This window comes from Rhinichthys klamathensis, unplaced genomic scaffold (genome assembly GCF_029890125.1).
Source record: "Rhinichthys klamathensis goyatoka isolate OS25496 unplaced genomic scaffold, OSU_Roscu_1.1 h1tg000262l_1, whole genome shotgun sequence".
Lineage (NCBI taxonomy): Eukaryota > Metazoa > Chordata > Actinopteri > Cypriniformes > Leuciscidae > Rhinichthys > Rhinichthys klamathensis.
The window spans coordinates 798,709-821,496 of NW_026606783.1; the positions used below are offsets into that span (position 1 = coordinate 798,709).

At 38.4% G+C, this 22,788-nt stretch overlaps 1 protein-coding gene across 2 annotated transcripts; it reads right to left on the minus strand.

The window, feature by feature from the left end:
• Positions 1–4: 4 nt before the first annotated feature.
• On the minus strand, positions 5–21,955 carry tbc1d31 (TBC1 domain family, member 31). 2 transcript variants are annotated; one of them, XM_056267796.1, is made up of 23 exons: positions 21,628–21,955; positions 21,402–21,548; positions 21,179–21,294; positions 20,906–21,084; positions 15,898–16,049; positions 15,653–15,812; positions 15,157–15,357; positions 13,902–13,956; positions 13,789–13,871; positions 13,550–13,629; positions 13,296–13,442; positions 13,045–13,178; positions 12,792–12,925; positions 12,496–12,675; positions 5,984–6,216; positions 5,732–5,884; positions 5,496–5,631; positions 3,840–3,932; positions 3,413–3,553; positions 3,038–3,232; positions 2,569–2,722; positions 1,480–1,590; positions 5–422 (listed from the first exon to the last, which is right to left on the minus strand). In XM_056267796.1, exons 1-23 carry the CDS (start codon positions 21,708–21,710, stop codon positions 277–279), a joined length of 3,213 nt encoding a protein of 1,070 aa, XP_056123771.1. In that variant the 5' UTR covers positions 21,711–21,955; the 3' UTR covers positions 5–276. The 2 variants fall into 2 exon arrangements, with proteins under 2 accessions (XP_056123771.1, XP_056123770.1); XM_056267795.1 differs by having other exon boundaries at positions 13,789–13,956.
• Positions 21,956–22,788: the final 833 nt, after the last annotated feature.

The following is a 22,788-nucleotide window of genomic DNA, read 5'->3' on the forward strand; positions in this document are numbered from 1 at the left end:
TAAATTACATTACATTAAGGTTTTATTAAAATTCTTAAGACATTTCTCATTTTTAAATACAAAAACATGAAAAAAGATAATACAAATGACATTTACCTTAAAAAATATATGGGGGGGAACTAATACAAATATTACATTTACAAAATATTAAAAGCTAGGGTTAGTGTCGATAAGCTGTGCAGGGTTCTCAAGTCATGTAAGAACATTTTCTTTCAGCTCTTCTTGAATGTGCCCCTGGTTCCACACACACTGGTCCTGTGTTGGTGGTGACTGTGATCAGTGAGAGTGTATGGAGCTGGTTGAGGGTGAGATAAAGTCAGTCGCTCTGGCCCTGGCAGCAAATTTCGTCCTCAGTTCTCTGATTTCCTGCATCCGCTCCCTTTCCTTAGAGTCAAGCTCCCCTCGGCCACGATCTAAAGAAACTAAGGTGCAGCGACATGAAAGAGAAAGCTTTTATCGCTTGCCACTTTATTTCATCATGTTTGGTTATGACAGTGCATCTCACAGTTTATACAGGGCTGCCAACATTTGAGTTTAGCTTGGAGTGAGAATTATGGAAGAGAAGGGGGGGATGTACAAAAAAGACCTTCCATCACAAGTGTATTATGATTCTCAAAACATTTGGTAACTAAACAGAATTTCATTAAGTTTAGTGACAACATGTTACAATGTGTACATGATACAATGACTTGTAGGCTACTTTTTTTATTAGTCCTTGACACAAATTTCACGATTTCAATTAATAAGCTAGCGAATTTGATTTCGATCTTGATTCGACATCGATTCATTTGGATAATTTATCAGGTACAGTATAGCTGTTTCATTTCCTTTTTCTCAAGGAAAAAAAATCTCTCTCAACTAATGCTGTAAACATACAGGGAGCCCTGTCAGCTGGTATTATTATTAAAGGTTAAAACTAACAATTCAAATTAATCGAATGCAGTTTTTATAATAATAACGTCATTATATATTTTTAATGAGTAAAAATATAATAAATATTTAATATAGTGCATAAATATAGCAAAGTATGCTCTATAGTTAATCTTTCTAAATAACTAACATGCTATGGTTATTAAATGGCTTTCCTGGGGTAAATGTAACATTACGTGACAATGTTCACAAGCTGTATTATTGATTTCTTTCCACGGTTGAAAGACTGATCAAACGATTACATGAGACATGATACATTTTGGTAAGTTGTACTGTATCTTTCAACATGCCTTCTAATGTTCGGGTTTATTTACTATTAACTAGTAGTAAAAAGGAATAGATTATCATTTCGCATGCCGCTTGAACTGATCCACTACAGCAATCTGTCACATCACATTACAGAGAGTCAAAACGGTATTTATTGTTTGAATTTGAATGCAGAGACGTTTCTTCTTTGCTTTTCACGGCATGAGAAAATGGATGTGTGGCATGAGAACAGTGTCAATTGCGTGAGAGTTGGCAGCCCTGGTTTAAACTAATTATACTCACAGCAATCATCAGATTGTGCATTCAAGGAAGTGTTAGTGGTCTCATTTTGGGGCTTGTGCAGCAGGCCTCTGGATGAGCAGGGAGATCGGAGTCTCTTTTCCTTCTGTCGATCTACAATCACACAAAAAAAATCTCCATAACACATAGAGGGATGAAAACCAACCACTAGACAACTCAATTACCTCATGTTAACGTATGTAAAGTTGAACAGACTATCATTTAATGTGCCCCATCATGCTTTTTCGGATATTAGCATTTTCTTTCTATTCCGGATATTACCTATTCGCTGTTTGTAAATGTAAAAGGTCTGCAAAGTTTCAAAGATCAAAGTGCAAGATAAATGGAGTTATTTTCTCCCAAAAGAAAGAACCGATTCTTAAAAATCTTACTGTCTGAACTAACCTACTTGGTTTGTAACAAATTTGCATAATGCCAGCCAATGAATACAATAGGCTGGCATTATGCAAATTTGTTACAAACCTACGTAGGTTAGTTCAGACAGTAAGACTTTATTGTCTGTCTATTTTGACCTGCCCTCAAACACTGTCGTTGTAGCTGATGCCTGGAAGTGTTTGGTTCGTGACATGTTGAGAAGATGCGATTTTCTGCACTGTGAAAGCAAATTTATGCACTCCAAAAGGATGACATTGATTGCATCGCTACTGTTCTTATCAGTGTGTATACTAGAGCGGAGGAAGTCTCCGGAGGTGAAATTCAGATACGGTAATTGGCGTTTCATTTCCGACACATGCAGTAAAAGGTGGACCAATCACAAGAGACTGGGCCATCTGATCAATCAGAGCAGAGTAGGCTCTCGGAAAGGAGGGGTTTAGAGACCGAATCCTTCATCAAACCGTTTCAGACACTGTGAGAAAAAAGGTGATGCTACATTATGAGAAAATTAAAGTGTTTTTTGACCTTGGATGCATGTTAAACTATTGTACCTCTAAAACAAAATTAGGAACCTTTAAAATAGCATAATAGGGGCACTTTAAACTGATTGCGTCTTCAAAAGGAAGTAATATTAAAACTGTAACCATATCATGAATCCTTTATTACATTTTGTGAGAAGTCTTTGTCTTAACTCACTTATTAAATCCTCTAGACTCTTTTGCAGTTTTCCATGATGTTGCTCAGTCTCTTCTGTTTCCTGATAGATAAGTGACCTCCGTTGGGCGTTAACAGTGGCAGCCGTCCGTCTTTCCTCCTCCAGTTCAGCTTGTTTGGCTACTACATCATCCCACTAAAGACCATACCAAAATAATGTCATTGGGCTTTTGTATGTTGTAATGAAAGTGAATTACATTACTTATGAATCTTGTCTACTTGTTACGTTAAACAGAACACTAAAGGTGTGGTTTAACAATGTTCGATGAATTTTCACAAGGAAAATCGATCGTGAATTTCATGTGAGGGTTGATCACGCGAATGACCAACAGAAAGCAGTTTAGCTTGAAAGTGACCCGTGCTTCATAAATCACTACACTATTGAAAAATACCTTTTTGCCCACAAAAAAATTCCACAAATCTGACTGCACCTTAACATGTAAATTCTCACCTGCTTTCCCTCCACTTCCAGCATTAGCTGGACTATTTTATCCTCTTTAGCACATGTTTGCTTGCTGAGGTTCACAAGTCGCTCTCTTTGCTTCTCTTGCCTCCCCTCCGCTTTTTCCAATCGCTTATTCACCTCAGCCTGCCAATCAGCATCCACTTCCATCTGTCCCACCTCTGCCAGAGACTCTTCCAGCATCTGAAAGAGTGTGAATTCTCATAATTAGTTTCATCAAAACTTTATTCAACAATCAACTGCAAAACACAAGACTGTTAAGGAGAAAGAAAGGAAATGCAGAAAGGAAACAGGATCAGGACGGAGTTAGATGTCTGACAAAGATAATCAAATGCACTTCATGAAAACTGTAGCGAGACATACCTTTTTGTTTTTCTGGCTGATATCTCCATCTGTCTGAATGAGGTTTTGAAATGTACAATGGTCTATTTCAGCCCTGTGTCTCCTCGTATCCACTTCTGCTCTCACCTCTTGACTCACTCGCTCTTGCTCTTTGGCCAGTTGCTAGTAGGCCAAAAATATGATGATCAGCTTTAGATATGCACATCTCAAGAGTGTCCGAACCAGCTCATAGAGGGCCACCTTCCTGTTAGTTAAATTCCAACCCTAATTAAACGCACCTAAAACAGCTAATCAATCAAGGTCTTCAGGATTACTGGACACTTCCATGTAGGTGTGTTGGGGCAGGTTGGAGCTAAACTCCGCATGAAGATGGCCATCCAGAAGGAAGATTGGACACTCATAGTGCATCAATTTTGCAGAAAAGAACGTTTTTTTTTTAGTGGCCAACCTGTTCAAACTGTTGTCTCTGGGCATCCAGTTCCATCTGTCTCACTTCTATATCTTGAACGGCGGCTGTAGTCTCCTGATCTCGCAGTGCCATCTAAGTACAACAATAAACATGTAAAGAACCTGCCAAGCTTTACACAACCCTGGCCTGTCTTTCTAAATAATACTTAATACTTTTCAAAATACATTAATCTAACAAAGACTTTGTGAAAAGTGACAGTAAAGGTGATGATACACGAGGCAACTTTTTTTGAGCAATGTTGCTTGGGCTCTTTTCTATTAAAGGGATACTCCACTTTTTTGGGAAATAGGCTCATTTTACAACTCCCCCAGAGTTAAACTGTTGAGTTTTACCGTTTTTGAATCCATTCAGCCGATCTCCGGTTCTGGCGGTACCACTTTTGGCATAGCTTAGCATACATCATTGGAGTGGACAAGACCATTAGCATTTCTAAAAAAAAAAATGACCAGAGTTTCGATATTTTTCCTATTTAAAACTTGACTCTTCTGTAGTTACATCGTGCACTAAGACCGACGGAAAATGTAAAGTTGCGATTTTCTAAGCTGATATGGCTAGGAACTATACTCTCATTCCTGCGTAATAATCAAGAAACTTTACTGCCTTACCATCATCTTACCATGAGTGCAGCAGGCGTAATGATATGACGCAGCGCCTGAAAATAGTTCCGTTGTGTTGACGGAAGGTAGCCTATTTTCAGGCGCTGCGTCATATCATTACGCCTGCTGCACTCATGGTACGGCAGCAAAGTTTCTTGATTATTACGCAGGAATGAGAGTATAGTTCCTAGCCATATCAGCCTAGAAAATCGCAACTTTACATTTTCCGTCGGTCTTAGTGCACGATGTAACTACAGAAGAGTCAAGTTTTAAATAGGAAAAATATCAAAACTCTTTGGTCATTTTTTTTTTAGAAATGCTAATGGTCTTGTCCACTCCAATGATGTATGCTAAGCTATGCTAAAAGTGGTACCGCCAGAACCGGAGATCGGCTGAATGGATTCAAAAACGGTAAAACTGAACAGTTTAACTCTGGGGGAGTTGTAAAATGAGCCTATTTCCAAAAAAAGTGGAGTATCCCTTTAAGAATGGGCCACAAATTATATCTGGAAACTTTAGATCGGTCGTGGGCTCTGTGTCTCAACTGGTTGTCCGTTGATGGCAACATTGCCCAGCAACATTGCTCAAAAGGTTGCCCAGTGTATCATCACCTTAAGACATTTATAATGTCACAAAAGATTGTTTTTTTTTAAATAAATGCTGTTCTTTCTAACTTTCGAATCCTGATAAATGTATTGTGTTTTCCACAAAAATATTAAGCAGCACAACAGTTTTCAACATTGATAATAACATGAAATTTTTCTTGAGCACCAAAACAGTATATTAGAATGATTTCTGAAGGATCATGTGACACTGAAGACTTGAGTAATGATGTTGAAAATTCAGCTTTAAATTGCAATACTATTTCACAACATTATTTTTTTACTGAATTTTTGATCAAATAAATGCAGCCTTGGCAAGCATAAAATACTTATTTCAAAAACATTAAAAATATAAAAAGCTTTTGAACCGAAGTATAATATGATTGATTCATTTACATAATCAAAAGTAAAGTAGCAACACATGAGTACAAAGCAACCTTTCTCTGAATCTCGTCATCAAGTCTCTTGAGCTGTACACTGCGCTGATTCTGCTGGTGCTTAAGAAAACGTCTTCTAGCAGAATCAATCAGATTGAGTTCCTTCACCTTCAGCTCACGCTTCATAGCAGCCAATCTGAACATAGCAAGTTACGTCAAGTGAGTTTTGTGTGTGAGAAACTGCTTAATTAAATTGAATCAATAGTGAGAATTCCTGGATAAGGAGAGAAATCGACCTGGCTCTTTGTTGTGAAAGTTTACTCTCCTCTTCCTGTAGAATCCTTCTCCGTTGCTCCTCTCCTTGCAGTAGCAGCTCCTGCTGTTTGTACCAGGCCTCAAACTCAGCCTGCTGTCTGACCGCCTCAGCATGCAGCTGCTGAACTTCCTGTCTATATAGACAAACATAAGCAGAAACCTTTTTGTAAAAGGTGCACCAAGTATGAAATACTTTAGTCATATCACTACTACAACTGAACAAAATTTTGCACCTCTCCCTTAGATATTCCACTTCTTGTTGCCGAATTCTCTCACGTTCTTGGGACTGGTACTCCACTATGAAGGTGGGGTATTTGTTGAAAATGGGGTACTGTCCGTGTGTCAGAGGTTCAAAGTCACTCAGCGCAGAACTAGGATGAACATCTGCAGGGGTGCTGTCCATCAACCGATAGGTTTCCTTCAGCATAGTACCGATGTCCAAGCTATTCCGATGATGGAAAAAGTACTACATTGGGACAGATTTCAACAAAATAAATAATAAATGAAATACATGAAATGTATGCATTTGTAGTAAATAATAATAGTAATATATACACTAGGGGTGTAACGGTACACAGAAGTCACAGTTCGGTATCTACCTCGGTTTTGGAGTCATGGTTTACATTTACATGCTTGTGGAGCGCGTCACAAAAATTAATCAAAACTCAGCATATAAGCCACTAGCAAGCTCTTGTGTGCCATCTGAACTCTTGTTTTGGGTTAGTGCATAGAATCGTCTCTTCTTCTTTTGCTCATTTTTCCTGTTACTGCACGCCACCTTCTGGATTGGAGTGTGGATCGCCTGTGACTGACTTTATTCGTCGTCTGACTGTATGCACCGAACCGTGACGTCCGTACCGTGATTGTTCGGGACGAATACATGTACCGTTATACCCCTAATATATATATATATTAGAGCCCAACCGATATATCGGTTGGGCTCTAATATTGGCGCGCCGATATTAGGCATTTTCCTAACTATCGTTATCGGCCTTTATAATGGCCGATAAACTAATATTTTTAAAAATGCTGGTGCGGTGATTCATGTAAGGGTGGCGCTGCCAATAAAGCACATAAAAGCTGTCACAAAGAACTGGCAAAAGTAATGATTGTGAATACATCAAATATAGCAAGGAGACATTTTAATTTTTTATTAATAAACAAGTGTTTTTAGTCAGTGTCGCTGCAAAGTTGACGACGCTGACTCGCGATCTTCAGTGAACACGCCAGAGAGAAATGCACATTACATACGGATTACAGCAGAGAGCAGTCTGTCTTTCGTTTTGAATTGTTCTGTTTAACAGTAGACATTTCAATATAGATATATTTCTGCTGAGTTTTGGTTAATTTATGAGACGAGTTGCAGTTCACGCCTCCGTGTCGAGATTATCTATTGTCTGCTATATTTAATTCTTATTTATTAAATCCAGGCAATTAGTTGATGAAACATTCATTAAAATTAAGATACAATTAATACAAAACGAAATTCACTTTAAAGAAAGGCTTTGTGCTTTCTTTTTTGAGGTCTCTGAAAGTTTTAAAGTCTTTTAGTGCCGCTTTCAGAGCTTGTCACATCCGTTGTTTTTTCCTCATAAATGCGAACACGAAAAATAAAATAAAAAGAATATTTTATGTTCTGTTGAGAGCCAACCCTTCTTCATCCGGTGGGTAGTAGCCTATTACTTTTGATTTGCGCAGTGTAATTCACAGAATTTATTTCTCTTCTACCAGCCTCTGTCACGTAGGCCTATTGTGTGAGCTTGTGACTATTGCAAGCGCGCAGCTGAGAAGTCCTGATTATATTGTCTGCTATATTTACTAGGGATGCACGATATAGGATTTTGGCCGATATTCGATATGCCGATATTTTCAAACTAATTTTGCCCGATGCCGATACCGATATATTTGTATTTTTTTTAAGTGCAAAAAAAGCTTATAAAAGCTTCTATTAATGTTCTCAGTCAAGAGCAGTGAGTGATTTCCTCTGTGTTTTGTTGTTTTATTAACATTAACGGGATAGTTCTCCCAAAAATTTAAATTGTCATAATTTACTCTCTCAAGTTTCTTTCTTCTGTTGAAATTATAAAAGTTATTTGGAAGAATGTGGCTAACCAAACAGTTGCTGTACTCCAGTGACTTCCATAGTATATTTAAGCACCAGAAAGAAATGAATCCAGGTTTGAAACAACATTAGATAGACAGAATTTTTATTTCTGGGTGCAGTATCTCTTTAAAGACAAGCGGCAGAATATTATGACTGTCTCTTTAAGAACTGCACGCGAGTAACGCGACGCGTCTAATACACGCATTTGACAAGCAGATTTTCTCTGTTTGCTTTCACTTTAGACATAACCAACTTTGTTTATGTAAACCTTGTGTGTATTTGACAGTATCAGCGCAATAAGACTCGAAAGATTAGTCCAGTATGCAGGCGCTGTGACAGGCTTTAGTTCCTGTGAGCGTCGGGTGTAACGCGCTCAGAAAAGCGGATGTTAGAACAGCGCATCAGCACGTGAATGACATGTTTACCTAGCAAGACTTTGACGCACATGCAAACATGTGCGTCAAACTTTTGTGAATTGCGGTGTCCCGTGAGTGTAACTCTACCTCTGCGTTTACATGTGATGTGATGTGTATGTACGTCGCGTTGTACAGTATGTTGAGATGAAGGCGCCAGAATTGAACTGATAGAATGCACGATACTATGATTTTTCTTCAAAAGCAGATAGTGGAGACATTTAAATCGTCCACGATCAAAAACCGTGAGACGCACGGCACACCCCTAGTTGGAAGTTTAAGTTGCTGGCGCTCATGCTTCGTTCACGGTCGTCACGTGCGCATAGGAAACACGCCACCCTATCGGCAAGACTCATCGGCAGAAATATTCATATCGGCCGATGCCGATGATGGTCATTTTAAGCTTTTATCGGCCGATACCGATGTTGTCCCGATATCATCGTGCATCCCTAATATTTACTTCTTATGTATTAAATCCAGGCAATTGGTTGATGAAACATTGATTAAAATCCGTTGCGCGAGCGTCAAATCTCCGACAGTAAACTGATGCCCCATTCTGCTTTGTAACGGGCGCTTTTTCGCGTGTAGGGTAAACAGCTGTTGCGACGCGAGCAATAACGGCCGCGTCCGGTGTAGACAGTGTTGAAGCTCATTCTGCCTAACGCTACGTTACACAAGCAATAATTTATATAATTATAACACTATGTTTCACGTTTAGTACATTTTGCTTACTACTTATTTAAAAATAGTATAAAAGTACTGTAGGCCTACATATGTAATTAAAAACGTTTTAATTATGATATTATTAATTTTACTTTAGTAAAAAGATCTGAGTTCTTCCTCCACTGGTAGAGAGAGGAATTAAGACTAAAAATAGAAGATAATATTTTACATTAAATTAATACATGATTAACTAACTGTTTTTTTTTCTATGTACATTTCTGAAATGCACTTTCTGTAAAGCTGCTTTGAAACAATATGTATTGTGAAAAGCGCTATACAAATACATTTGAATTGAATTGAATAATAAGGTTTTGTCAGTGACACTTTTGATTATTTATTGATATGTTAAGTTATGTTTTATATAACGTGACTAAATTAAAAGACAAAGTCGTTAGTGAAGATTATGCAACAGTATTTAGAATATAATATAATATGCAATGCAAACTACTTTGGTTACAGCTCAAATGTATCATTCTCATTCTATCATTAACCCTGTCTCCATTACATATCTTTGTCACACAAGTGTTTGATCACCACATTTGAGTGATCATTGCAAAACGTTTATATATTTATTCTGTTTATGTGTATTCTATATACAGTACTAGGGGTGGGAGATATTGACAAAATATCTCGATATTTTTTTCCAATATCTTGATATCGATATTCAGACGATATTTTTGCAATCCTTTAAAGAAATGTGTGCAAACTGGCAAAGAAGGTCCAGTTGGTCTTTTGACTTGCTGCATTTTACCTATCATTGTATAGAATTACTAGTACATAAAGATATGAGACATTATTGATTTAAACATGAACCAAGTTACTGTACTAAATATTTATTGTAATACAAGAACAGTGCTTTTTCAGTACAATATATGTACGTATTAAATTTACTTTGTGCTTTTCAAATAGGCAGTTCACAAAATTCACGGTTCGGTTCGATACGATACAGTGATGTACGTTTTCGATACAGCAAAAAGAAAGAAATAACAGATAAATTTCCTATTTATTAAAAGAAAAAATATTTTTTACATCTTGAAACCTTTAGTTTTATAAATGGGGGTCATCTTTGAAGGATGAACAAATAATGTTTTGGTCATCATCACATTAAAAATAACTTTTAAATATGATAATATTTGAGTTTTGAAGTGCTGGAAAAAGATGTGTGATGTAGGCCTGCCTACCTGAAAGCATTTTACTATTTCTGCCAAACTTCCATGGTTACAGTTAGTGTTACTATATTAAATCCATGGTGAATGTTGCTGATCTGTGAACGTAAATTTGCCTATAACTAGTTCATTCATGGCAAAATGTTTCTCCTGGTTTCCACGTTTGATCCGTTAATAACAGAGAAATGTGCATGCTTCTCACTAGATCTCGCAGTGATGTTATTAGTACTTCAGTGGCGAATTCTAATGTTTTCTCTGGATCTCTTAGCACTGTGTATAACACTTTACTGTCTATGGTATAACAGTGTCGCTTCATCACGAGTCGGCGTGCGCTGCACTGACATTGGTGGTCCGAACTGAAACGGTCCGTGAAGCACAAAATAATAGCGCAGTTTCGTTCCGCTTTTATTACGTTTGCCATTTGATGTTGTGCAACGTCATGGTGGTCGCGCCAACGAGGATTTTGGTCGGCAGGAAAAAATTGTCCAACGGTTCGGTTTGTATGCATACCGAACCGAAAGCCACCGAATGGTTCAATACGAATACGCGTACCGTTACACACCTATTTGCAAACAGTACTTCTATTAGACCAACAACAATGTGACTACCTATTTACTTGAAGTTAAAAGAAGCCCTGTTCGGAGGCTATTACGGTGGATCTCGGAAATTGTATACCATCTTTTGAACTCATCATTATACAACGCAATTTTTAAAAACTTTTTAACTTCAGTTTTCTGCAAACAACGCATATTTTGCCTTTTCTATCAGCTATTTTATTAACCGTACATCGGCTTTATTCTTTACGTTTTTGGATTGTTGCTTCAACCTAAGAAACGTCATAACACACAGGTAAGAACTCCGTAGTTGTATTGCAAATTAGTAGCAGCTTACTCTCGTGCAATTGAGGAACGATCGTGATTTTGTAAAAAAAAAAAAAAAAAAAACATAAAATACAGTCAAACAAACCCCTACAGTATTAAAATAGCAACATATAATAGTTTAGAAGGTTATAGTGTGTGTTGTTTGTTTTGTCTTTAACTTCCTTCAGCTCTTTTCATGTTTGGGGGGTCGGATTGTACAAATTATGAAATATTCGATAGCCCGATTTTGCATATCGTCCAGACAACAATTTGGATATTATCGTCTAAACGATATATCGCCCACCTCTATACAGTACCCATCAAAAGTTTGAACACACCAATAGGAAAGTGTGTCCAAACTTTTGACTGGTACTGTACTATAATACACATACACTCACCGGCCACTTTATTAGGTACACCTGTCCAACTGCTCGTTAACACTTAATTTCTAAGCAGCCAATCACATGGCGGCAACTCAGTGCATTTAGGCATGTAGACATGGTCAAGACAATCTCCTGCAGTTCAAACCGAGCATCAGTATGGGGAAGAAAGTTGATTTGAGTGACTTTGAACGTGGCATGATTGTTGGTGCCAGAAGGGCTGGTCTGAGTATTTCAGAAACTGCTAATCTACTGGGATTTTCACGCACAACCATCTCTAGGGTTTACAGAGAATGGTCCGAAAAAGAAAAAACATCCAGTGAGCGGCAGATCTGTGGGCGGAAATGCCTTGTTGATGCCAGAGGTCAGAGGAGAATGGCCAGACTGGTTCGAGCTGATAGAAGGGCAACAGTGACTGAAATAACCACTCGTTACAACCGAGGTATGCAGCAAAGCATTTGTGAAGCCACAACACGCACAACCTTGAGGCGGATGGGCTACAACAGCAGAAGTGTAATGGTGTGGGGGATGTTTTCCTGGCACACTTTAGGCCCCTTAGTGCCAATTGGGCATCGTTTAAATGCCACGGCCTGCCTGAGCATTGTTTCTGACCATGTCCATCCCTTTATGGCCACCATGTACCCATCCTCTGATGGCTACTTCCACCATGTCACAAAGCTCTAATCATTTCAAATTGGTTTCTTGAACATGACAATGAGTTCACTGTACTAAAATGGCCTCCACAGTCACCAGATCTCAACCCAATAGAGCATCTTTGGGATGTGGTGGAACGGGAGATTCGCATCATGGATGTGCAGCCGACAAATCTGCGGCAACTGTGTGATGCCATCATGTCAATATGGACCAAACTCCCTGAGGAATGCTTCCAGCACCTTGTTGAATCTATGCCACGAAGAATTGAGGCAGTTCTGAAGGCAAAAGGGGGTCCAACCCGTTACTAGCATGGGGTACCTAATAAAGTGGCCGGTGTGTGTTTATATATATATGATGTCTGTCTTGATAAGCCAAATTTATTCTTCATAAAATTAGCTCAAATGGGTGGTGAGCGTAAAAAACATAAAAATGTCTAATGTTATACCTCAAAGTCCTTCTTGTCAGTACAAAGCAGTAGTGGTGCTCTGCAGCAGCTGACATAAGCCACCACAGCCATTAGAAGGAACGAGGGACGATTTGAGAAAACGTTGTCAAACAGTTTTAGCCACTCTTCTGTCATCAGAACCTCAGAGAACAGGGTCTCAAGAAGGGGCCACACATACAACTGGAGAGGAAAAGCAGTGTGTAGGGCATTTTATTCATCATCTTTGGCTTTAAGATAAAAAATTCTTTGAAAGTCAAAGTCTATGTCATATAAACACTTGTGTCAATGTCTTTTACCTGTGAGGTAATGCCACAGGCAACAAAATGCTGAAGCAGCTCTTTATCATGATGGGCCAGCACATTCTCAGCCAGGCTCAGCACATTAAGCGGAGGGTTGGGAAAGTACTCAAACCAGTGTTGGCACCAATTCACTGCAAAAAAGCAATCCAAGACACTTAAAGTCTCTCCACTATGGACAGAATCATTGAATCACTGCCAAAGAGACCAGTGAACATCACCCAACACCACACTACTGTCTTACACTACCTACCAATGACGGTGGCCACTACTTCAAAGCAGATCAGTGGATTGTTCTGGAACAGCTTGACAAATGGGAAGGCCAGTAGGGGGAGATAATCAGTCTCACCAAAGACAGCAGCCCAGTGAGCAAGAGCAGACAGCACTCTGTCAGGTTAAAAATGAAAAGACAAATATAACTAATTTAAGATTCTGACATAACATTATGGTGGGCAAATCTATATGTAAATAATTAAATCATCAATTGATTGATGCTGTGTCCACCTCTGTAGGCCTCTCTGTAGTTTGTGGCTTTTGATGGGGTACCGCTCCTGAAGGCACATGTATGCTGAGTGCAGGCCTTTGTCAGTCAGACTACTGAAAGCTGCATGGTTCTCAGGTAGATGCAATAGAGAACGCCAAATAAACATCCTGCAGAAAAAAAACAAATATACACACACAAATAAAACAGAGATGCACACTACAGCTAAACATTAAATCAACCAAATATTATTAGCATGCCACATTTTTTATATTACCTGTATTTGGCTGGGAACTCTCCAAACGCTCTTAGTAACGCTTGTAGTCTTTTCTTGTTAAGGCCATTGGGCAAATCATTCTACACAAAATAGATTAAATAGATAGGATTATAATCAGGTAGGTTATATGTTGTGGTTGGAGAATTCTATTGAAAAGGCAATACAGAAGGTGTCACATGACCCCAACCCCTCAAAAAATAAATTAATTTAATCAAATTTAAGCTGAATAAAAACAGAACCTCTTTGTCATCCAGTGTGGAAACAGCAGGCGGTAAAACTTTGGATTGTATTCTGCGTCCTGATGTTTTCACAGAACGCTGACCTGCCCCAGTGTGCACCTTAATTTTCGAACACAATCCTACATTGATGTTGCCTTTAGTGACCTGTTTCAACAAAGGCTGTGGAGGCTGCACAAACAAACACTTGTAATTAGCATTTTTAGAAGTAAAAAATATATATTATTCTTAACACAAACATATTATACTACCGGTCAAAAGTTTGAAGTTGGACAGATTAAAACAAATCTATCTATCAACTTAAAGGTACAATATGCAGGATTTTTCACCACCAGGGGTCGCTAACCTCTTACAATAACAAAGGCGTATTAATGACGTATATTCCGCATTAAGCGGAATTATGGATCTTGTCGTCAAGCTGATGGATCTTTTATGGATGAGTAAATACATTGATGTTTTTAACATGACTGTGGTATGAAGCAGGGCGCGATTGCTAGACGTATACCAGCGCCACACGCAACGCGAGTCCCGCGGATACAAAGGAATAAGGACATTTCATTCTACCGACTGACACGCAAGTGCTGAATTCATACTCACACAGGTCAGTTTATTAGAGGAATTAAACTTGAGGTAACGCAGCGCTGTTTCACTTGCTCTAACAGTTACACTATCACACTAAACGGCATTTGTGGGTGGAATGTTGTTAGTTAGGTTGTTTGTTGGCTGTATGAGACTAAACTAGATTAACATTATAGAATAACATACAGATCATATTCTAACTTTTCATCATGTTGAACTACATAACATTGATTAGTTTTATGTACATTTGCTCACCTGTCTAATAAAGTAACATGCAAAACTCGCGTCTCTGTCAAGTCAAATTTAGTCGCGGACGTGGAGCTCTCGGCATCTCGAAAGATGTTGATCTTCGTTTTAGTCCTCTTTTTGTCTCAAAGTCTGCTTGCCATGGTGGCATGGTCCATAATGTTTGAACAAAACAGCAGCGTGAGCGTCCTTCTAGGCATAACCGGCATAACCCAGTTGTCTACGTCTGTCGCCATGGTTACTATTGCAGTACGAGGTCAAACCTGGCGGAAACCGGGGGTAACGTGGATATGACGCCATTAACTGGGAACTCCTCACCCCTGGTCACACGCCCCGTTTCCTTGGTTAAAATCGCAATTTTCTCACAATTTACAAATAGTTGGAAACATTTGGGATATTGTAAGTAATCAACTAAACAAAATATATAACATTGGCCTAGTGGTTTTTGGATATTTTACTGCAAAAATCCGGCATATTGTACCTTTAAGCCTATTATTTACTATTTACAACAAATAATACATAATTAATTAATAACAACATATTTACCTTACTGATTTCTGGGGAAAGACTTCGTACATCATAGATTTTAAGAGCACCGCTGTCCATCACAGCAGCAATATGGTGGCCTTTAGGACAAATGGTTGCCGAGGTGATGGCGTCCTCATAGGACCCTATTTCAAAGAGCTGCTTGCATGATTGAATGTTGATAAAGCGCATGACACCATCTTGGCTCAAAACGCCCAGAGTCTGAGGACAGATTCATGTATCAGTGTGATTATTTCCACAATAAAATTATAAACTGGATCATAGGGGTAAACTTTTTAAGTTAAGTTCAGTAGTTTTTATTCTTCTCATTGCTGAGTGTTAGAAAAAAACAAGAATGTCTCAGGAACAAGAGCACAATATGTTGAAGTCTAACCAAGATGATTCCATATTACACAGTACAATGAGCATACAGTTGATAATAAATGCATTTAGTAATAAAGTAAATTATAAGGCATGATGTCAAAGTTTTTTAAGGTGGCAGACAACTGATCAGTACCTGGTTGGATCCGCCATCAAAACTATCCGCCAGGAAATCCAGATATCTTACTGTCTTGACTTTTGGAGGCATCAAAATTACTCTCAAGAGCTGTCGACTGTCCAGACACCACAAGTGGACTAAGTTGGAGCGTCCAGCCGCAGCAAGTGTTTTCCCATCTCTACAAAGAAACAAAATGATTACATATGATACAACACACCAGTCGGTGCTTTACCAATTTTAGGGTCTAAGTGTAACAGCCTTACTGTGTAACAGCAAATGTCTTGTAGTGGTTTCTGGGCCCATCCTGTGGAACAGGCAGCTGATACTTGCAAAAAAGAGTGTCGCTCTCCCAAGCAAAAATGGAGTCGTCGCTAAAACAGCTGAGAATGGTGTTGCTGTGTGGGAGAAAGAAAACCTACAACAACACACAGGAATGAAGGACTGATGCAGAGCTGTTACTGTAATATGATGCTTAAAAGGATGATTCACCCAAAAATGAAAATTCTGTCATCAAATTACTCACTATCATGACGTTCAAAGCCCATAAGACTTTTGTTCCTCTTCAAAACACAAATAAAGATACTTTTAATGAAAACTGAGAGGTTTCTGTCGCTCCATTGAAAGTCAGTTCAACCCAAAACTTTGATGCTTCAAAATGTTCATAAAGAGATTGTAATAGAAAACCATATAAATTGAGCGGTTATATATATATACAGTGAGGAAAATAAGTATTTGAACACCCTGCTATTTTGCAAGTTCTCCCACTTAGAAATCATGGAGGGGTCTGAAATTGTCATCGTAGGTGCATGTCCACTGTGAGAGACATAATCTAAAAAGAAATATCCAGAAATCACAATATATGATTTTTTTTAACTATTTATTTGTATGATAAAGCTGCAAATAAGTATTTGAACACCTGTCTATCAGCTAGAATTCTGACCCTCAAAGACCTGTAAGGCCCTGTCCACACGGACACGGGTATTTTTATAACCGTGACTTTTTTTACGCGGTTCGGCCGTTCGTCCACACGAAAACGCACTGAAACCGAACATTTTTGAAAACCCCTGCCAGGGTGAGGATTTTCAGAAACGCCGGTTACAGTGTTGTCGTGTAGACCATAGACATAATAAATACATAGACGCCCTATTGGCCGCTGGAGCGTACGTCAACGGCGCCGCCATGTTGGGGAGGGCAACTTTCCCATACCTCTCATACCGGGAATTGAGAAAAATGCCTGTTTTGTGCGCTGTTTGGGGCTGTACACATCGCCACACAATTGAAAACAGCTTTCGAGGAATTACCTTTCACAAGCAAGACAGAACGTTTGTTTTTGGTTGTATTTGGTCATGATTTAATTAGTAATAGTAACGTTCAGAGGTTACATTTAAAAATACTACTGTTATTGTGTCACGAAATGTAGTTTTAATAGTTTTTCAGTCGACAATGTAGTTGTTTAAAGCTCAAATATGTGGTTTGTTTATAAAGATAGCGCCTGTTTAAAAATTTTATCTGACGTTTTCGGAGTTGAAGATGCTATCACCGGGGCTCAGCGCTCGTCTACCCTGCCTGGAACAGCCGTACCTCGGCCAGTGCTTCTGAAGTTTTGCCGCTGACTCGGATGTCTGTAGTCTAGTGGTTAAACATGAGATATAATTCGTCTTGTGTATTTCTAACGGGCGATCTTTGGTCTCATTAATCTATAAATGGTTCCCTGGTAAATCGTTTTGGCTGAGGGCAAAGTGACGTTTCATAACTTTATATTTAGGCTATTTTAACGTTGTATCCTGCTGTATGTTTGACTGAAGCTACTTCTGTTATAATGGCTATTACTGATCAATAAAACTGAAATTTAACAAAAAGAGTTAAATATTAAAGTCACTATTTAACTTATTTTTTATTGTGTATATTCTGTAATTGATATTTCTTATTCTATTGCTATTATTATAGTATTATTAATAAACTATGCTATTATCAATATTTTTATGATTGTATTATTGTACTTATGATATTATATAATTATACTAATCATTACTATTTTATTTGCTGTATACTATTTGTTTATTTTATTGACTAAACTATTTACTATTACTTCTCACTTTATGTTATATTTACTATTTGCATTGCACTGTAGTTGTACCATAACGTATCATTATAAAGGATCCATCAGTTATCTTTGTTATTGCTAAAATCTGGTCAATCACAGAAAATGCTTTTTCCACAATAAGAAAACTTAAATTATATCTCAGTATGAGGGTCTTCACCATTCTTATCCAAGAATAAAAAGCCAGATACATGACAAGCCTGAGCTTAATTGACCATTCTTTATTAAAAAAAATATTTTACAAGTCTAACTATCGAGATTTTAAATAACTAGAGATGGAACTTTTTGTACACCACATACAAACCACTGAAATCGGTTGATAAATGTAAAAACAGTTTGTTTTTATCCAGAAAAAACGCAGCTCCCCCGTTTACTTACATTTGTTCACAGCGCAGTCTTGCCCTCCGCAAAATGGCGGACCCGTTGACGTATCGCAGCAACGTTCCAAAGCGGCCAATAGGGCGTCTATGTATTTATTGTGTCTATGGTGTAGACAGTGAAACTGGGGTTTTTGCCTTGCGACGTCAGAGTGTGCGCCGTTATCAGCTGTGTTTGACATCAGATTTGCGCTTCTGATTGGCCAACGTGGCTTTACGGTTAAGGTTTATATCACCGCCTGCTGGCGTGGCATGCTCTTGACCGCGCTTGATAGCGTGTTTTTGTGCTTTCATGTAGACGGAGACCGAGCATGTGTGGATGGGATTTTTTTTTTTTAAACGCTGTAGGAAAAACTCCGGTTATAAAAATACCCGTGTCCGTGTGGACAAGGCCTTAGTCTGCTTTTAAAATGTCCACCTCCACTCCATTTATTATCCTCAATTATTTGCACCTGTTTGAGGTCGTTTGCTGCATAAAGAAACCTGTCCACCCCATACAATCAGTAAGAATCCAACTACTAACATGGCCAAGACCAAAGAGCTGTCCAAAGACACTGGAGACAAAATTGTTCACCTCCACAAGGCTGGAAAGGGCTACGGGGAAATTGCCAAGCAGCTTGGTGAAAAAAGGTCCACTGTTGGAGCAATCATTGGAAAATGGAAGAAGCTAAACATGACTGTCAATCTCCCTCGGACTGGGGCTCCATGCAAGATCTCATCTCGTGGGGTCTCAATGATCCTAAGAAAGGTGAGAAATCAGCCCAGAACTACACGGGAGGAACTGGTCAATGACCTGAAAAGAGCTGGGACCACCGTTTCCAAGGTTACTGTTGGTAATACACTAAGACGTCATGGTTTAAAATCATGCATGGCACGGAAGGTTCCCTTGCTTAAACCAGCACATGTCAAGTCCTGTATTATGTTTGCCAATGACCATTTGGATGATCCAGAGGAGTCATGGGAGAAAGTCATGTGGTCAGATGAGACCAAAATAGAACTTTTTGGTCATAGTTCCACTCACCTTGTTTGGAGGAAGAATGATGAGTACCATCCCAAGAACACCATCCCTACTGTGAAGCATGGGGGTGGTAGCATCATGCTTTGGGGGTGTTTTTCTGCACATGGGACAGGGCGACTGCACTGTATTAAAGGAGAACTCCGGCGCAAAATGAACCTTTGGTCTAATTACACATTGTTACCTAGTCAACCGTTATCTGAGATTTGTTTTCATGATTATCGAATGTAAATAGTTTTATCTCTAAAAACAGTTTAGCCTATAAAGCTAGTATAACGCTAGTATATTGGGCATAGTGTAATGACAAATAAAAATCGCTTGTTAATACCACTAACAAGGCTGAAAATAGACCCACACTAACACGGTAGCATAATGAGGGTCCCTACCTTCAAACCGAAGCATTGAGAACTTTGTAAGTGTACAGACAGTTTAATAAGAAGATATTTTAAACATACAGTCAACTTCGCGTATACAGGCAGGTATATCGCGTATCTTTGAAATACAGCCTTTACCAGTCGATCTACGAACGCCGATCCAAGCCTGCTGTTCGCGCTCACCTTATCACAACTTATAGCTCGTTCACATCTCACCAGCGCACTTGGATCGGCGTTCGTAGATCGACTGGTAAAGGCTGTATTTCAAAGATGGATTCTGCCTGTATACGCGAAGTTGACTGTATGTTTAAAATATCTTCTTATTAAACTGTCTGTACACTTACAAAGTTCTCAATGCTTCGGTTTGAAGGTAGGGACCCTCATTATGCTACCGTGTTAGTGTGGGGCTATTTTCAGCCTTGTTAGTGGTATTAACAAGCGATTTTTATTTGTCATTACACTATGCCCAATATACTAGCGTTATACTAGCTTTATAGGCTAAACTGTTTTTAGAGATAAAACTATTTACATTCGATAATCATGAAAACAAATCTCAGATAACGGTTGACTAGGTAACAATGTGTAATTAGACCAAAGGTTCATTTCGCGCCGGAGTTCTCCTTTAAGGAGAGGATGACCGGGGCCATGTATTGCGAGATTTTGGGGAACAACCTCCTTCCCTCAGTTAGAGCATTGAAGATGGGTCGAGGCTGGGTCTTCCAACATGACAATGACCCGAAGCACACAGCCAGGATAACCAAGGAGTGGCTCTGTAAGAAGCATATCAAGGTTCTGGCGTGGCCTAGCCAGTCTCCAGACCTAAACCCAATAGAGAATCTTTGGAGGGAGCTCAAACTCCGTGTTTCTCAGCGACAGCCCAGAAACCTGACTGATCTAGAGAAGATCTGTGTGGAGGAGTGGGCCAATATCCCTCCTGCAGTGTGTGCAAACCTGGTGAAAAACGTTTGACCTCTGTAATTGCAAACAAAGGCTACTGTACCAAATATTAACATTGATTTTCTAAAGTGTTCAAATACTTATTTGCAGCTCTATCATACAAATAAATAGTTAAAAAATCATACATTGTGATTTCTGGATTTTTTTTTTTTTAGATTATGTCTCTCACAGTGGACATGCACCTACGATGACAATTTCAGACCCCTCCATGATTTCTAAGTGGGAGAACTTGCAAAATAGCAGGGTGTTCAAATACTTATTTTCCTCACTATATATATACAGTATATAATTTCATTTCAGCTTTTAATCACACATTTGTTCAGTGAACATACATAGAGCACTCAAATATAGTAGACGGAAGCCTCATTGGTTCTCACGTGTCAAGCAAGCATGATTTCTCATTTTTGGATGAACTAACCCTTTAAGGACGGATAAGTTATATCTAACCTTTTGTATCCCAACTGATTGACGAACATTAAGCTTCCTTTTTCTCTGGAAGGTGTCAAGGTTCCAGAGCTGAGCGGTATCAGAAGAAGTGCTGATGGCGTAGCTGCCTGAACTGTGGACGGACAGGGAAGAAATGGCACCCTCGTGACCCCGCATCCAGCTCACTAGCTGTCTGGTGTCTGGAAACAGTAGTTTGTCAAGAACAGTTAAACATTTGCAGGTCTATGTGAGACAATATAATATGTCATACCCAGACTGTAAAAAAGGTCTTACCTTTGTCAAAGCACTTAATGGAGTAATCAGCTAGAGCAACCAGGAACTCAGTGGTTCTTCTCAAGTTGAAAGCTAAAGCAGTGCATGCTTGGCTTGTTCTCTGGACCAGCTTGAATCTGTCGAACGATGCCGTTAGAGACATACGACATTACAGTGAACTTTTTTATTATTATCAATCAACAGGAAAGAACACTTTTGGAAAGGTACAGGGAACTTTCTATACCTGTTTCTGCTAATGTCAAACACATAAATATTGCCATGATGATCACCAGCAAGAAAGGACTCTCCTGTGGTATCGAAGGCCACTTGTAGGAATCGAACCGTTTTGGTTTGACGAGCAGACGCGTTTCGGATCACAGTGGCCAAGACGCTGTGAATACATAAATGCATTAATGAATCTCTTCTCAATGTATTAACAGTTTTCTCCGTGCTGGTTATGTCAAACTTACCCATATTTTGTTGATACAAATTTTCTGTGCCATATTTTCCCATCTTCTCTGGACCCAATATCTGTAACTTGCATGTTTAGCATCGACTGAGACCCTGCAACTGTTACTCCAGCAAACAGCCTCCCGCCTCACACAGCGGGAAATTCAATGACTGCAACGATTTTCATAAATGTATTAATGACTGTCTGTTTTACTCGTTATTGAACCTTAATCTCATATCAAGATTAACAGTAATAGTGACAAAACCGTTTATACTAGTGTTTGTTAGAGGGTCGAAATAAAGAACCAAGTAGCAAGACGCAAGTTTCAGTTAGGGGAAGTGACGCATGTAAACACTTGTTGGCATTATGGGTATTGAAGTCGTACGGTTTTAAGGAAATGTCACGTGAACTTACGTGTTAAACAAAATAAAAGCTTTAGACATTCTCTGATAAAAGTATATATAAATAATACAAATAAATAAATAAAATTTAAACAGTACATTTATTTAATAACTCATTTAAATTCATAATTATTTCATTAAATCAAAACGTTATAAATCTCAGCAATTATCTTGATTAGCAAAAAAAAAAATCGTATTTAGTAATGCGTATTATAATTTTAAAATTTGCAATAGTAATTTGAAATACAGAATATCTATAAAAATACACATTTATAAATATGTTTCAAACTATATTTATTAAATATATATATATATATATATATACTATATTTATTTAATTAAATAAATGTCCTTTTTACAATATTTATTTAATTCATGTCTGTGACTTTTTGGCACAATATCTGTGATATTTTGGTCTTGACACCTAAATCAGTTGGGAGACAGTGGTGATCGCTTTTTTCAAATACATTTATTTCAAAATATTGCTCCAAAATGACAAATGTGTCACCTTCTTCATACAAAATGCCTTTGTACAGTACCTCAGGTTTTAAATCACCTAGTAACATAAATAAAATCATAAGCAATTCCCACAAGACAAATCCACCAGACCTACAGGAATACATTGATAAATGATTACAGAATAAATATTTAAACATCAGGAGAACATCAATCATAATAGTTAACAAATATTACGTAAAAGCTTATAGAAAACGTATAAAACGGATGCATAACAAATTTATTAAAATGCCAGCCAACATATTTATTTTTAAACATTTCTG

Coding starts and splice junctions, on each gene's coding strand:
- tbc1d31 (XM_056267795.1), bottom strand. CDS start 21,710: ATGCTAAACATGCAAGTTACAGATATTGGGTCCAGAGAAGATGGGAAA. Junction 21,295..21,401: donor TTTGACATTAGCAGAAACAG/GTATAGAAAGTT, acceptor ATCGTTCGACAG/ATTCAAGCTGGTCCAGAGAA. Junction 1,591..2,568: donor GAGTCTAGAGGATTTAATAA/GTGAGTTAAGAC, acceptor GTGTGATTGTAG/ATCGACAGAAGGAAAAGAGA.